The following is a 15,677-nucleotide window of genomic DNA, read 5'->3' on the forward strand; positions in this document are numbered from 1 at the left end:
TGCTGAATGTGGAGGCCACACTATCCAAAAGTGACACTGGGAAGGGGCTTCAAAGACACCCTCTGATGTGAAGAGATGCAGCTTAAATCCAAATATAAACAAAGACCTTTTCAGTTGGAATACATTCAAATCGGAGGACTTCGGTCAAGTGTCAGATCTGTATCCAAATCAGCAAAGTGACTGATCAAACTGTGTCCATGAATGAACAGCAAAACAACTTCAATATTGTAATACACATCTACACCTGGTTGAGGAATAAAGCCTGGTGTGAGATACTCTTTTATGAGCATTGTTCAAAGGGAATATTAGCAACTCAATTAGCAGCACCATCCCCCCCCCCCCCCCCCCCCCGCCACGACATGTTTCATTTACATTCATACCTTCATTGTAGTCCGAAAGCACAGGAGCTTTGTCAAACAACATTTGACACCGTGGCTGCTTTGGACATATTAGGACAAATCACCAAAAACTTTGTCAAAGAGAGTAGGCTTTAAGGAGCATTTGGAGCTAGAAAGGCAGAGAATATTAGGGAGGAAATTCCAGAGATTTGTGCCTCGGCTGCTTAATAAAGGCCGCCAGTGGTGGAACCACTAAAATAGTGGTTGGAAGAGTGCAGAGATCTCAGAGGGTTCTTGAGCTGGAGGTGGTTCCAGAGATTGGATGGGGCGAGGCCATGGGAGACCTGCAAATAGGATGAGAATTTTAAAACTCAAAACAAACCTAATAATTAACCAATAATCTGTGGAAATGATAAGTGTCGATTAATGATGTGAAATACACAGGAATTCTGCATTCTCAGAGAGGAATGAGTCTCCAGATTTGGGCACAAATCACCCACAGCCACATTTCTCCCCAAAACATTCACAGTTGTGATGTACAAAGTATGGAAGGATGAGGCGAATGACTGTGATCATTACCTAGCGTTAGCAGCCTAGAGCCCACTCACTGCCTGCCTGATGCCTCAGCAATGCCATTTGCCCCTTCATACAGAGAGAGTGAAACATCAGTTGGCCAACATTGGGCACTCCATTCATCAGAGACACTGATCTCCTAAGACCAGTGACTCAAACTGCCTGTGATTGGGCTGCTCTCATCTCACATTAAACACATATTTGCACTGTATGATCAAGAACTCACTCACCAAACCAGTGCAGACACCAATGCAAAATACTAGGATCCATTTCACCAGCTCATATCTCCTGACTCTCTGTATAAAGGAGACAAAAGTTAATCACAGCAGTCACACATAAAGCAACTGGATAACGGGATGAATTGGGCTAAACAAAATGGAAGTATTTTTGTCCAACGTTAGTTTGAAAGAACAAAAATTTTTCAAAATACTCAGCAAGTCAGTTAACATCTGAGGAGGAAGAAACAGTTAATGTTTCAGGTGTGCATCAAGGGTTGTGCCCGAAGTGTTAAGATAGCCTCCTCCTGTCCCTAGTCTAAATATTCCTCCAGCACAGCTGAATATCCTAAAGCACTTCTGTCAATGAAAACCCATTGCAGTTCAGTCACTATTGTAGGGGAAACAATGCAAATTTTAATTCTGCAAGATCCCGCAAACAGTTATGAGATAAGTGACCAAATAATCATTGTTTAGTGGCATTGGTTTAGGGGTAAAGGTTGACTAGGATAAAGGAGAGTTCCCCTATTATCCGAATAGTACGATGGAATCAGTGTCCACCTCAAATGGCAAAGGGGCCTTGGTATAACTTCTCATCTAAATAACACCGCTTCCAACAGAGTGTCAGCCTAGATTCTGTGCTTGCATCAAGTGGGGCTTGAAGCATGACTTTCTGAATCAGTTGCAAGAGCTCTTCCACTGAGTCATTGCTTATAGGGGTGATTTCCATTCTAAATGGGAGAACAGGAACTTATAATAGCAAAATAATGACAGCGAACGCAGTCTAGATTTTGTGGATGGTGGTGGTGATGAAGCTGGTGGGGCTAATGGTGAACCATCAATCTTCCCTTTTATTAATCTTCAGGATACTGAGCATGCACAAATTTGCAAGGAAATCCTGAAATTGTGGCCAGTCACTCTGGGTCTGACACAGACTGATTGCACTGTCATCCATTCTCCAGAACTGGAACTACACTTACATTTGTGGTGTGCTGCCAAATGGTTAATTAGTAGATCTAAGCTAACTTTCGTTCTCAAGTTTTTGATAAGTTACTTTTAAAAGTTATGTTTTTCCCAGAATAGTGGCTATACTGAAAATATTGCTAATAATGCTAAGTTTTGAGCAACTTAACATTCAACTAAGCGTTTAGAAAGTGGACGTGGGGTGACAGTGCTGATATGGGAGTCATGGTCATGTTGGAATGAGAAAGGGAACAAAGACAAAATTCAGCTGGTTGGAGTTAAGAAGCCAAAATGAAAGTGAGCTAGAGGTTCAAATCTACATGCAAATAACAAAGATGTGCAAGAACTATCAAGTGATGATAGCGGGGAACTTTAATTATTATCCCAATCGATATTTGGGTAGAAAAAGGGAAAGGAGGGGGAAGGAATTTCTGAAATGTGCTCAGGAGAACTTCCGTGAACAGCATGTTCTCCGTTCAACTGAGGAGGTATTGCGGGGGCAGCACGGTGGCGCAGTGGTTAGTGCTGCTGCCTCACGCCGCTGAGGGTCCAGGTTCAATCCTGGCTCTGGGTCACTGTCCGTGTGGAGTTTGCACATTCTCCGTGTTTGCGTGGCTTTTGCCCCACAACCGAAAGATGTGCAGGCTAGGTGGATTGGGCACTTAAATTGCCCCTTAATTGGGAAAAAAAAATTGGGTACTCTAAATTTATAAAAAAATGGAGGTATTGCTAGATCTGGTGATAGGGAAGGAGTTGGGCCAAGTGGATTGTGCCAGCAGGAGAACCTTTGGATACCATAAGGTTTGGATGAGCAATGGGAAAGAGGAAGGAATACCTAAAGTCAAACTTTTAAACTAGAAGAAAGCTAACTTGCACTGTGACAGGGATTTGGCCAGGATAAAATGGAACCGATGTATTGACAAGAAAAACTGTAATGGAACATTGGGTGATTTTTAAGGAAGTGATGCTTCAGGTACAGGCAGGTACATTCTAACGTGAATTCTTCTTGTGAGAACCAGGCCAAATACAGTAAGCGGAGAAAGGAAGCGGAGGAAAATAAGACTGGTAAAGGTAGAATAATAATCGCTTATTGTCACAAGTGGGCTTCAATGAAGTTACTGTGAAAAGTCCCTAGTCGCCACATTACGGCGCCTGTTCGGGGAGGCCAGTACAGGAATTGAACCCGCGCTGCTGGCCTTGTTCTTCATTACAAGCCAGCTGTTTAGCTCACTGTGCTAAACCAGCCCCTATGAGAATTGCATGACAATTGACAAAAATATTTTACCAACATGTAAACAGTAAGTTGGCATTGGGGGGGGAGGGGGTTTAATGCTTAGAGATGGAGCGCAAGACTGGAATACTTCAGGAGTATTCATCAAATCCCTACAGTACAGACGGAGGCCATTTGGCTCATCAAGTCTGCACCAACCCTTTGAAACCCCACCTAACTGGCACATCTTTGGACTGTGGGAGGAAACTGGAACATCCGGAGTAAACCCACGCAGACACGGAGAGAACGTGCTAACGCCACAGTCACCCAAAGTCGGAATCGAACCCGGGACCCTGGCACTGAGGCAGCAGTGCTAACCACTGTGCTACCTTTTTAATCGATTTTCATTAAGAAAAAAAATATTGGTAGAAGCAGAGAGAATAGAGGTAATCAATGGGTGAAAACTGATCGCCAGCCTTTCCTGTCTATTCTGCCTATGCTTAAGAATGGATAAGTCACCTGGGCCAGATGGCCGAGATACTGGGACAAATAGGCGAGCAGAACAGGCAGATTGATAAGTGGCAGTTGGAATTTAATAGAGAGAAGTACAAGGTGATACATTTTTTCAATATAAATTTAGAGTAGCAAATTCATTTTTTCCAATTAAGGGGCAATTTAGCGTGGCCAATCCACCTATCCTGTACATCTTTTTGGATTGTGGGGGCGAACTCCACGCAAACAAGGGGAGAATGCGCAAACTCCACACGGACAGTGATCCGGAGCTGGGACCGAACCTGGGACCTCGGCGCCGTGAGGCAACCGTGCTAACCACTTGTGCCACCGTGCTGCCCCCAAGGTGATATATTTTGGTGGAAAAGAATGGGGAAAGTCAATATACACTTATGGCACAGTTCTAAAGAATTTGCAGGGCAGAGAGACCTGGGGGTCCATGAGCATACGTCTTTGAAGGTGGCAGGAAATATCAAGCAAATATATTGCAAAGCATATGGGATCTTGAGCTTCATAAATAGAGGCATTGAGTACGAGAGCAGAACATTATCCTGAATCGTTTTGTAAGCTCTGGTTAGGCCACAACTAGAATATTGCTTCCAGTTCCACTCTTCACATTTTCAGAAAGATAGGAAGGTTCTTGAGAGGTGCAGGGGAGATTTAGCACAATAGTCCCAGTGGTGAGGAAATTTAGCTACAAATAGCTGAGGTTATTCTTCGTGGAGCTAAGGAGGTTGAGGGAAATAGTAGGAAAAGCCTAATAGCAGTTTCTCAATGTACCTTGTTATCCAATGTTTCCAGCACCTCCAGGTATGGCTCATTGATGCACTTATCATAATCCAAACTCTGCCAGGAAAAGAGAAACCATCAGGCACACCAGAAAGAGAATAATACTCAAAAAGAGGGATTCCAACGGGTGCGAAACAAACCAGGAACCCACTGTGATTGTCTGGCATTTAACTACAATCATGAAACTTGCAGTGAGAATTCCATCTGGAGTACAGTTAAGGAACAGATAGCAAACAATTGCCAGATCCATGACTGACCCAAATCAGATTCAAAATACTGGCATAGAATATAATCACCAACATGATACATAATATGAAAAACATTATATTCTCACTTGTTGACTGATCCACAAAACTGCTAAATGTGCTCATTCCCGGGTATCAGATTCTCTATGAATCAATCAATCATATACAACATACACACATTCTAGGTCACTTAAAAGGGCAGTTAAGGGTTGACCACATTGCTGTAGGTCTGAAGTCATGCATAGGCCAGTCCAGAAAACAAAGGCAGAATTCCCTCCCTTAAGGAGATTAGTGAACCAGGTGCATGGATCCAGTAGTTTCACAGATGCACAATTTTTGTTACACGTTAAATTTAATATTCCAGCTGTCACGGTGAGATTTAAAACTCGGGCCTCATGATTTCTCATCCAGTACCATGACTCTTAGCTACCATACTCCAAAATTATACACCACCTAAATCCCTCGATTAGGGTCCAGCCTGTGGATCCATCATTCAATATATGACCTAGCTAAACCCCTTTATTAGATTCTAGATTGTAACTGCGTCCCTTGTATTTTGTGAATTCAAAATTCTCTATTTCCAAGTTGTCGTTGCACATTATAAAAATACAATTTATGATTTCCAATTGCTACTCTTCAGAAATCATTGCTGTAATGGGTTGCCTGTGTGGCCCCCAAGGCAACTTCTAGCTTCAAGAAAGCTGGTCTTCAAAATCTGCTGTAATATCAGCCACAGGCAGCACTCTTATAAATACCCAGGGCAATTAGGGGTTGCCAACAAATGCTGGCCTTGCCAGAGATGTTCACATCTCAAGAACAAATAAAATTAGGATGAACATAAATGCTCTTTTAAGGAGGAGTTTCTGCACATTCAGCTTGATATATTGTGCACCAGCAGATTTAACAAAGGGCAACTAATCTGTTTGAGGCAGCATGTTCCAGAACATATCCCTAGGGGGTATAAGATAGGACCAGTGAGAGTTTGAAAGAACAGCTGTTGAACAAAAAGCTGCCAGCTAGCTTGAGTTTTATTAAACCATTAAATAACTTGGTCTTTGAACAGGCACCAGTGTGGCCTAATAGCAACTCAAAAATCTATCAAACAAAATTGCATTGCACAACAGAAGTGTGGGAGCCATCAGACTGGCTGACCTTCAGCTGGTGGTATGGATAGGAACTCAAAAAGGAGGAAGAATAGAAAATGCATTATAATAAAGGCCCAGTTCTTTCCCTCCCAGACTATTGTCACTGTGTAGCATACAGGAACAAAGAAAGGTTGAATGAGCACACGTTCCCTCTTCACTTACATACCTCATAATCTTTCCGTGGCAGAATTTCATCCTCTTCCTCATGTGTCTCTCCTAGAATAGTCTGTAACAAAGTCTTTTGCATTAATTTCAGTTCAGTTAGATACCAGACAACCGAGAGTGCAATATTCACAAGTATCAATATGCTTTCAATTCTCAAAGGGCTTGACATAGATTGATAAATACTGATGACAGCAATTACAGAAGTAAGAGCTTTTGCAGAGGTTGGAACAGCTGACTCAAAACAGACTGCACTTCCCATCGCCCCTACTGCATAACCCCACACAACCCATCATCCACGCAATTCAATTGAAATTTTCTAGCCCAAGTTCAGAAGATTTTTGTTAAGGGTATCAAAGTGTATAGGGAATAGGTGGGTGAAATAGAGTTAAAGTGCAGATCGGCCACAATCATTGGACGGGCTCAAGGAGCTGAATGGTCAGCGCCTTCTCCCTCAACATGATACTCTTAATACAAACTGGCCTTTTTTTCTTCCTTCCATGAAGAATCATTACAGCATTGTGGTCAGTGGCCAAAGTATAATCGATCAAAGGATAAACACAGGAAATGTTGACCTATCTGTCATTAATCGGGGCACTAACTGGAACATTGCAATCTCATGATCAGTGTGCTGCAGACCACCCCCTGTCCAAGGACTGTAAACCTCTGATACAATCCCACCTTTTTGATCAGTTTTTGATCAAAACCCTCCCCTCCCACCCCAACATGTAGAAATATTACAACACATCTGTCATCCTCCTGCAACAAGCCCATCCTATCTCTGAGCCAGGGAACATTCCTCATTATCAAGCTCCGGAACATTGGGTGCATTCCCCAGTACTCTCTCCACTGGTCTCCGAGGAGTTACCACAGTTGATGATGAACATCACATTGGGTCTCACTCCAAGCTTCATCTGTGCCTCAGCACAAAGCACAGGAAGACACACAGATGAGAACAGAAGAAATAAGTAAGAGCCCTTGAGCTTGCTCCACTATTCAGGGAGGTCAGATTTAAACTTCTACAATCCAACATATCCTATCACTCGATTCCTTCCGTGGCCAAAATTCTATCGATCTCAGTTTGGAATATACTCATTGATTGAGAATTCAAAGCTCTCTTGGATAGAGTGAACTCTATTAATGTGTTCACCAAAGTGAACAATTTCACACCACATCAGACCACCTGCCACCTTCTTTCCTGATCACTTAACAGTCTATATCCCTTTGCATCCTTCCTCACAGCTCACCTTCCCACCTAGTTCTGTTTCATTGGCAAAGTGAGTATATGACATTTGGTCTCCAACTACTTGTGGTCCTCTGAGTGAGGGATTTCTCTTCATCTCAGTACAAAATAGCTAACCCCTTATCTGGCGATGATGACCCCCCCCAGTTCTAGATTCTCCAGCCAGGGGAAACAGCCCCCCCAGTATCTACCCTTTCAAACTCAAAATATGTTTCAATGTAATCACTTCTCTGTCTTCTAAATGTAATAGAATATACCACTCAAACTTCTCCTAGCACAGCCTTCAACTCCCAGGGACCAATCTAATAAATCTTCATAGCACAGCCTCTTCCAACAAGTATCTATTTCCTTAATTAAGATCAAAAGTCTATATTTGTACTCCAACTCTGGTCTCACCAAAGCCCTGTGTAATTCCAGCAAGACTTGTATATGATTCTGCACAACCCGCCCTTGTTGAAAAAACATTTGTTTTTGCTTATTTGCTGTACTTGCCTTTAAAAATATTTATATTCTGCTTCTCCATTCCTCCTACCTAAGTGAACAACTTCACTTTTTACATCATACTCCACCTGCCACCTTGTTTCCTAATCACTTAGCCTATATCCCCTTTGCATACTTCTTCAGCTTATTTTCCCTATTATGTCAATTGCAAACTTGGGTATTTGACATTTGGCCTCATCAAATTGATACAGGCTGCAAATAGCAGTAACCCAAGCATCATCCTTACAATACTTAATTTGTTACACTCTGCCATTCCGAAAATGACCCATTTATTCTTAATTTCCTGTCTGTGATTCAATTCTCAATTCCATGCTAACATTTCAGCCCAGAAGCTTATATTGTATGGCAACTGGCAGAATGACTTCTGAAAAGACGATAGTCACACACCATTGCCTACATAGAGGGCTCAGTCACTAATTTTATGGTGTAGGGTGGCACAAAGCCATTGCAAGCAGGACAGTTCTTCACTAAATTAGCTAATTGTATCCTACATCGAAATAAAGTGGGATGAAAGGACAGTTGGTCAGTACCCCTGAATAAGAGAGAGGAAGAAATCAGCCAAGTTTCAGTCACCCCTGTTGCAAAATGCATGTGTCGGGCCCTGGGGTTGGGAGATAAGGACAATGCCAATGATGCTCCCCACAGACGAAGAGCCACAATCAGACAATGACAGGAGCCGAGTGGAGAAGGAACAGGTACAAGGGAAACAGATATGATGGACAGAGACTGGAGCGGGGATGAGTAGACCGATCAGGGGGGGCGGAGAGGCATGGTGGGGAAGCGGGTCCCGGGCAGGGGTGAGGCAACCAGGAAACGGTCCGGGAGCAGTTCACTGAGCGGGGGTGGAACTGAGGTCGGAGTCTGTGTTGAACCCAGTAAAGCTCGCAGTGAGGCAGGCCTGCCCGGCGCGGGCCGCACTCCCCCTCCACCCCGCTCACCAGCTCCTCCGGGCTGCGGCCCTCTCTCTCCCCGCAGCAGGAGCAGCAGCAACACCGCAGCCGCCCGCTCGCCATCGCCGCCCCCACGTGACGCGAGGCCACGCCCCGTTGGGTCACGTGACCCCCCCCCCCCCCCCCCCCCCAGCCTGCCAATCGACCCGGCGAGCGAAAGGAGGCGGGGCCCGCGGGCTCGAAACCGACACGAGCACCCGCCGGCTGCCGGGAGCGCGCCAGGGAATGCAAGAGAACGGGAAGGTAGGTGGCGGGTCCGGGACTCCCCGGGTCCGGCTGCTGGGGGATTGGGGCTGGGACCCGGGTCCGGCTGCTGGGGGATTGGGGCTGGGCTCCGCCTGCTGGGGGGATTGGGGCTGGCCTCCGCCTGCTGGGGGGATTGGGGCTGGGCTCCGCCTGCTGGGGGTCTGGGCTCTTCCTGCTGGGGGGATTGGGGCTGGGCTCCGCCTGCTGGGGGTCTGGGCTCTTCCTGCTGGAGGATTGGGGCTGGGCTCCGCTTGCTGGGGGGATTGGGGCTGGGCTCCGCCTGCTAGGGGTCTGGGCTCTTCCTGCTGGAGGATTGGGGCTGGGCTCCGCTTGCTGGGGGGATTGGGGCTGGGCTCCGCCTGCTAGGGGTCTGGGCTCTTCCTGCTGGAGGATTGGGGCTGGGCTCCGCTTGCTGGGGGGATTGGGGCTGGGCTCCGCCTGCTAGGGGTCTGGGCTCTTCCTGCTGGGGGGATTGGGGCTGGGCTCCGCCTGCTGGGGGGATTGGGGCTGGGCTCCGCCTGCTAGGGGTCTGGGCTCTTCCTGCTGGGGGGATTGGGGCTCTTCCTGCTGGGGGGATTGGGGCTGGGCTCCGCCTGCTGGGGGGATTGGGGCTGGGCTCCGCCTGCTGGGGACCGCGGTCATTCATTCAGCCCTGGAGGGTAGCTGCCTCCTTCACATTCAGTTGCCAAGTCGGGTCTGTGCCGGGAAAGTGATGCCGATTTCTATTTCAGTGTGAAAAGTGGGAGTCAGTGGCGGACACCGGAGTTTGGACGCGCGTTCCACAGGGAGGTCCCAGTAAATCCTTCTCCGCACCACACACTCCCGGAACACATACAGCAAGAGTTAGAGTTGCAGGAGTAAAGCTTCCATCGCACTGCCGCCACTTTCTCCTCGTTCCAACACGCGTTTTAACGCCAGTGTGACTCTTTCCTGTTGTAACCTCCTTACGTCCATCGTCTGAGGTATTTGGTAGGGTTTCGGTGGGTAACTCCTGAGGCTGATTTGTGCCCGGAAGGTTCTGTTACAAATGGGATAGGGTACCGCAGATGACTGAGTTTTGGATGAGGGGCTGGTTCGGCACTGCCTCTCCTTGGGTTTTATTGAAAAGCACTTTCTTTCGATGGAGGCAGGATCGTTTTATTCATTCGAAATGAAAATCGCTTATTGTCACAAGTAGGCTTCAAATGAGGTTACTGTGAAAAGCCACATTCCAGTGTGTGTTCGGGGAGGCTGGTACAGGAATTCAACCCGCGCTGCTGACCTTGATCTGCTTTACAAACCAGCTGTTCAGCCCACTGTGCTAAACCAGCCCCAGTGGTGCCAGATGAGCTTCTCCCAGGACATGAATTGCTTTGAAACTCCTAAGCGATGCCTTTTAGAGCGTTCCTGTATCATTAGAGCCACCCCGATATAAACTCTCCATATAAGGTTTACACTACAAGTGTAAGGCATTCTGGCTACACGACCAGTTCAGATGTGGCTGTCTCAATGTCTGAGGATGGGTGGCATGCAGCAGGCTCAGGTGAGCACCTCGGTATTTTGTTCTGTCATCTGATCTTCAGAATATTCCAAAGGCAGCTCAAGTGGTTGAGCTTCTTGATGTTTCTGATACACAGTCCAAGTGTCACAGATGTAGAAGAGTGGGCAGGACTATTGTCCTTATACACTTTCCGTTTGATAGGTAGACTTGCTCCACCCCATTCACAGACTGAAGTCCCCTGAAGGCTACACTTGTTTTGACAATTCTTGCATGTGTCTCCTCATCAATATTGATAGCTCATGAAAGCATTGAGCTTGTTACAGAGCTTTCCTGGAGCAGGCTTGTATATTACTTCATTTTAATTTGTGTCGATCATAAGGCTGGTGTTGTCTTATGCATCGGAGAACTAATTCATACTACATTACATGGACAGCATGGGAGCTAGTCATCAATGAACAGGAAACAGGAGGATAATGACAGACTTCAGGAGGACATAAACTGGTGAAATAGACAGGTGACTATTAAATTTAATGCAGAGAACTGTAAAGTAATCTATGTTAGGAAGAATGATGAGAGACTACAGAAACTTTGGGGGATAGTTTTAAAGGAGGTGCAGGAACAGTGACGCACCTGATCTGACATAGGAGTGTACGCTTACAAGTCTTTGAAAGTGGAAGGACAAGTTGAAAAAGTTGTTATAAAACATCTGTATGCCTATGTAAATAAAGTACAAATTGCTCAACCTTTTGTGATTAATGTAAGAATTTTTTATACTGTGTGGTATCTGATGCACTATTTTTTTAGATCCTGGTGTAATATGCAGAAAGACTGGCTGCAAACGATACAATTAAGTTGATATTTTGTTGATAGAAAGAAGGTTCCCTGGGGTTTAGATAATTGAGGGGTTGTGGTTAGCCTTAGTAAGATGGTCATGGGGCAGCACGGTGGTGCAGTGGTTAGCATTGCTGCCTCATGGCGCCGAGGTCCCAGGTTCGATCCCGGCCCTGTGTCTGTGTGGAGTTTGCACATTCTCCCCGTGTTTGCGTGAGTTTCGCCCCCACAACCCAAAGATGTGCAGGGTAGGTGGATTGGCAACACGAAATTGCCCCTTAATTGGAAAAAATTAATTGAGTACTCTAAATTTCAAAAAAGTAAGATGGTCATAACCCAGTTACTGGAATAGAGATTATGTACTTAATGGGAGGAACCAGGTCCATAGCAGGCAGTTTAGCTTATAGTTTTGCTAGGAGCTTGAAGCTGAGCAGGAGCTTTTGCCAAAGTTTGTCAGGTTAAGTAGTAGTCCCCAAAGACAGGAAGACTTGCTACCTGGTGTCTGAAAGGGTTTCTCTCTCTCTCCAAGCAGTCTTTCCAAGAAATCTCTATCCAGAGGACAGCAAGTATCCCTGTGTGTGTTTGCTAACTTTACTTATAAGCGGCCTTTGACCTGTGATGGGATTTGCTTAATTGGAGATAAAAGAAGGTGTGTTAAAATGTTTCCTTTTATTGTTAAGAATCATTTAACTGTTAATTGTAAGCTGTTTTCTGTAATGTCAATATAGTTTAATCATGTGTTAATAAAGTAATATACCATATACTTATTGGTCAGGGAATCACCCCTGAAGTGAAGTATCCTTTCCTCACAGTTTAAAATGTGTTTTAAAAGTGTTGAGGTTCTTGTCCGGTATCCTAACGAATGTTGATGTCTGGTCTTGGATCTTAACATTTTATAAAACACCATTTAGGCCCCAGCTAGACAATTTGTGACCAATTCTGAGAACTACATTTCAGAAAGACTTTGGAGAGGGTGCAGGGGAGATACTACAATGGTACCAGGAATGCAGAACTTCAGTTCCATAGAAAAACAAAGGTTATTTGGACACGCTAAATTGTCCCTTAATTGGGATAAAAAGAATTGGATACTCTAAATTTATTAAATAAAAACCTGGTGAAGCTACATCATCATTATCTAACTTGCATGGCGAACAGTATAACCAGCAAGCAATAGACAAAGCTAAGCGATTCCACAACCAACAGATCAGATTTAAGCTCTGCAGTCCTGCCACATTCAGCCGTGAATGGTGATGGACAATTAAATAACTGTGGAGGAGGAGGCTTCATAAATATCACCATCCTCAATGATGGAGGAGCCCAGCACATCAGTGCAATTGTTAAGGCTGAAGCATCTTCGGCCAGAAGTGCCAAGAGGATGATCTGCCTCAGCCTCCTGCGGAAGACCCCACATCACAGATGTCAGTCTTCAGTCAATTTCATTCACTCCACGCGATATCAAGAAATGGCTGAAGGCACTGGATACTGCAAGGCTATGGGCCCTGATAGTACTGAAGACATGCTCCAGCACGTACCCTCAGCCAAGCTGTTCCAGTACAGCTACAACATTGGCATCTACCTGGCAGTGTAGATAATTGCCCAGGTATATCCTGTAAACAAGAAACAGGACAAATCCAACCTGGCCAATGACTGCCATATCGGTCTGCTCTCGATCATCAGCAAAGTAATGGAAGGGGTCATCAACAATGCTATCAAGCGGCACTTACTCAGCAGTAACCTTTTCCTGGATACTCAGTTCGTGTTCTGCCAGGGTCACTCAGCTCCTGGCCTCATTACAGCTTTTGTTCAAATATAGACAAAGGAGCTGAATTCCAGAGGTGGGAGTGACTGCCCTTCAAATCAAGGCAGCATTTGACTGAGTACGGCATAAGGAGCCTGAGTAAAACTGGAGTCAATGGCAATCGGGCGAGAAATGAACATGATTGTGGTGGCTGGAGGATAACCATCTTAACTCCAGGACGTCACTGCAGGATTTCCTCAGGGTAGTGTCCTGGGTGCAACCATCTTCAGCCACTTCATCAATGTCCTTCTTTCCATCATAAGGTCAGAAGTGAGGATGCTTACAGACGACAATGTTCAGCACCATTTGCGACTCCTCGGATATTGAAGCAGTCCCCCTTCAAATGCAACAAGACCTGGATAATATCTAGGCTTGGGCTAAGTGGCAATTAACATTCACATCACACCAGCGCCAGGCAATGGCCATCTCCAATAAGAGCGAATTAACCATTTTTCCTTGACATTCAATCACATTCCCATAGCAGAATCCCCCACTATCAACATCCTGGGGTTACCATGACCAAAAACTGAACTGCACTAGCTACCAGAGCACATCAAAGGTTAGGCATCCTGCATCGAGTAACTCAGCTCCTGACTCCCCAAAGCCTGTCCACCATCTACCGGGCACAAGTCAGGAGTGTAATGGAACACTCACCACTTACCTGGATGAGTGCAGCTCCAACAACACACTCAACGCTATCCAGCACAAAGCCGCTCCCTTGATTGCTACCCCTTAAACAAACATTCACACACTCCACCACTGACGAAGTGGCTGCAGTGTGTACCATCGACGAGATGCACTGCATAACTCACCGAGCCTCCATAGACAGCATCTTCCAAACTCGCAAACGCTATTATCTAGAAGGTCAAAAGCAGCAGATACATTGGAACACCACCACCTGGAAGTTTCCCTCCCAAGTCCCTCACCATCCTGACTTGCAAAGTTATTTTCATAGAATTTACAGTGCAGAAGGAGGCCATTCGGCCCATCGAGTCTGCACCGGCTCTTGGAAAGAGCACCCCACCCAAGTATTGCGGTTCCTTCACTGTTGCTGGGTCAAAATCCTGGAACTCCTTACCTAACAGCACTGTGGATGCACCTACAGCTCGGGGACTGCAGCAATTCAAAAAGGCAGCTCACCACCACCTTCTGAAGGGTAACCAGTGATGGGCAATAAATGCTGGCCTAGCCAGTGACACCCACGTCCCGTAAATGAATTAAAAGATAGCACTTCCAAAGGGCTGACCCAGACAAGATAGATCGAATGGCCTCTTTGGACTACGGATCTATTCTCGCATGATGGAAATTGATTGGATGTCGGGTTGTTTAATGAGGTTGCTGCTCAGAAATGAATTGAACCTCAAGCTCCTTCATTCCCGGTGTCGATTTGGACTCTGATTCCGTTTTGCTTTTGCTGCTCTGCCCCGACAGATGGTCAAACTTGGCAACGACCGTTTCTGCCGCTACGAATAGTGGAGAAATTGTCCACTTTCAATCGGCTTGTCCTTATTCTACACCGTGAATTTGCCGTGCAGTTGGGTTTCTGACCCACAAGATGGAAGTCACAGTCCGGAGTGGAACAGTCGTGTGGGTGTTGTGTTGTCAGAAGCAGTGGAACTATTGGGTGGCGTCGCTGAACTTGATGTGTGCAATATTAGAGGTTTAAATGTGTCTTTTGATAGTGGGCCGTGGAGTTCGGCTCCGATCGGGGTGCTAATTGTGACAGATAATATTGATCGTCTTAGGTCGACGATCAGAACCCGGAAGTTGCAACAGTGAGAAACCCGAACATTTAAAATATACTTTGTGCAAACCGTGCCCATGTCACAAACACTTTGAGAAGAACGGAGTTGGATTTGAACTGCCAAGATGATGATGTGGTCCGTTAAGTAAATATTTACATTCTTTTCCAGCTGTGAAATTGCAGTTTCAGTGCTAACCGCTGCTCCAGCATCTCGTCATACTTCTGGGTCACAGACACCATTTTTCCCCCGATTTTTCTTTTGTTAACTTGTAGTTAAGGAACCGCGTCAGTCTCCAACGTGTGAATATCCTTGTGTCAAATGTACCAGTAATTGAGCACATTTCCGATCCGGTTGAAGTATAACTTTCTCTCTTTTCCCAAACAACCAACAGGATAAAGTGTTCCGTGGAATTAAATACTCGGTATAGAGTGAAAGCATCCTTGGCTGCTGGTTGAGATGGTTGATGGGTGCTCAAAATGTTTGGTTCTGAATCTGGGTGTATTCGACTTTTATATCAACGGCAATAAATAGCTGCCAGGCTTTGTTGTTCGGATCTGAATCCCTCATGGCGCAAGAATGCAGTAGAGGGAGAAACATTATGTTTCCAGTAGTTGGTGCTGTATTTTTAAACGATTCTGGCACTGAATCAGACTACGAGTTTGGTTTCGATGTCTCTAACCAAACGTTCGAAATCTGTCCCTATGGGATTCCGGTGTATAATATTTAATGAAAT

The 15,677-nt window shown here is 45.5% G+C and overlaps 2 protein-coding genes across 6 annotated transcripts in view; one reads left to right on the forward strand and one right to left on the reverse strand.

Annotated features, from left to right (window-relative positions):
- Nucleotides 1-8,955, reverse strand: part of clcn6 (chloride channel 6) — an 80,825-nt gene extending 71,870 nt beyond the window's left edge. The window contains exons 1-4 of one of the 2 annotated variants that reach the window (XM_072478181.1): nucleotides 8,833-8,955; nucleotides 6,155-6,214; nucleotides 4,590-4,655; nucleotides 1,142-1,207 (exon numbers count right to left, since the gene is read on the reverse strand). In XM_072478181.1, the coding sequence (XP_072334282.1) occupies nucleotides 1,142-1,207; nucleotides 4,590-4,655; nucleotides 6,155-6,214; nucleotides 8,833-8,907 (267 nt within the window). In that variant the 5' untranslated portion in view covers nucleotides 8,908-8,955. Of the gene's footprint in view, nucleotides 1-380; nucleotides 402-1,141; nucleotides 1,208-4,589; nucleotides 4,656-6,154; nucleotides 6,215-8,832 lie in introns of those variants that run through there. The other variant, XM_072478182.1, reaches the window with a different exon arrangement.
- Nucleotides 8,956-8,982: 27 nt separating this feature from the next.
- mthfr (methylenetetrahydrofolate reductase (NAD(P)H)) overlaps nucleotides 8,983-15,677 on the forward strand; it is a 23,770-nt gene continuing 17,075 nt past the window's right edge. Inside the window, exon 1 of one of the 4 annotated variants that reach the window (XM_072478184.1) lies at nucleotides 8,983-9,087. The gene's annotated coding sequence lies outside the window, so the exon portion shown is untranslated. The other 3 variants (XM_072478187.1, XM_072478186.1, XM_072478185.1) reach the window with 3 other exon arrangements.

The sequence above is a fragment of the Scyliorhinus torazame genome, chromosome 16, assembly GCF_047496885.1.
Source record: "Scyliorhinus torazame isolate Kashiwa2021f chromosome 16, sScyTor2.1, whole genome shotgun sequence".
Taxonomy (NCBI): domain Eukaryota; kingdom Metazoa; phylum Chordata; class Chondrichthyes; order Carcharhiniformes; family Scyliorhinidae; genus Scyliorhinus; species Scyliorhinus torazame.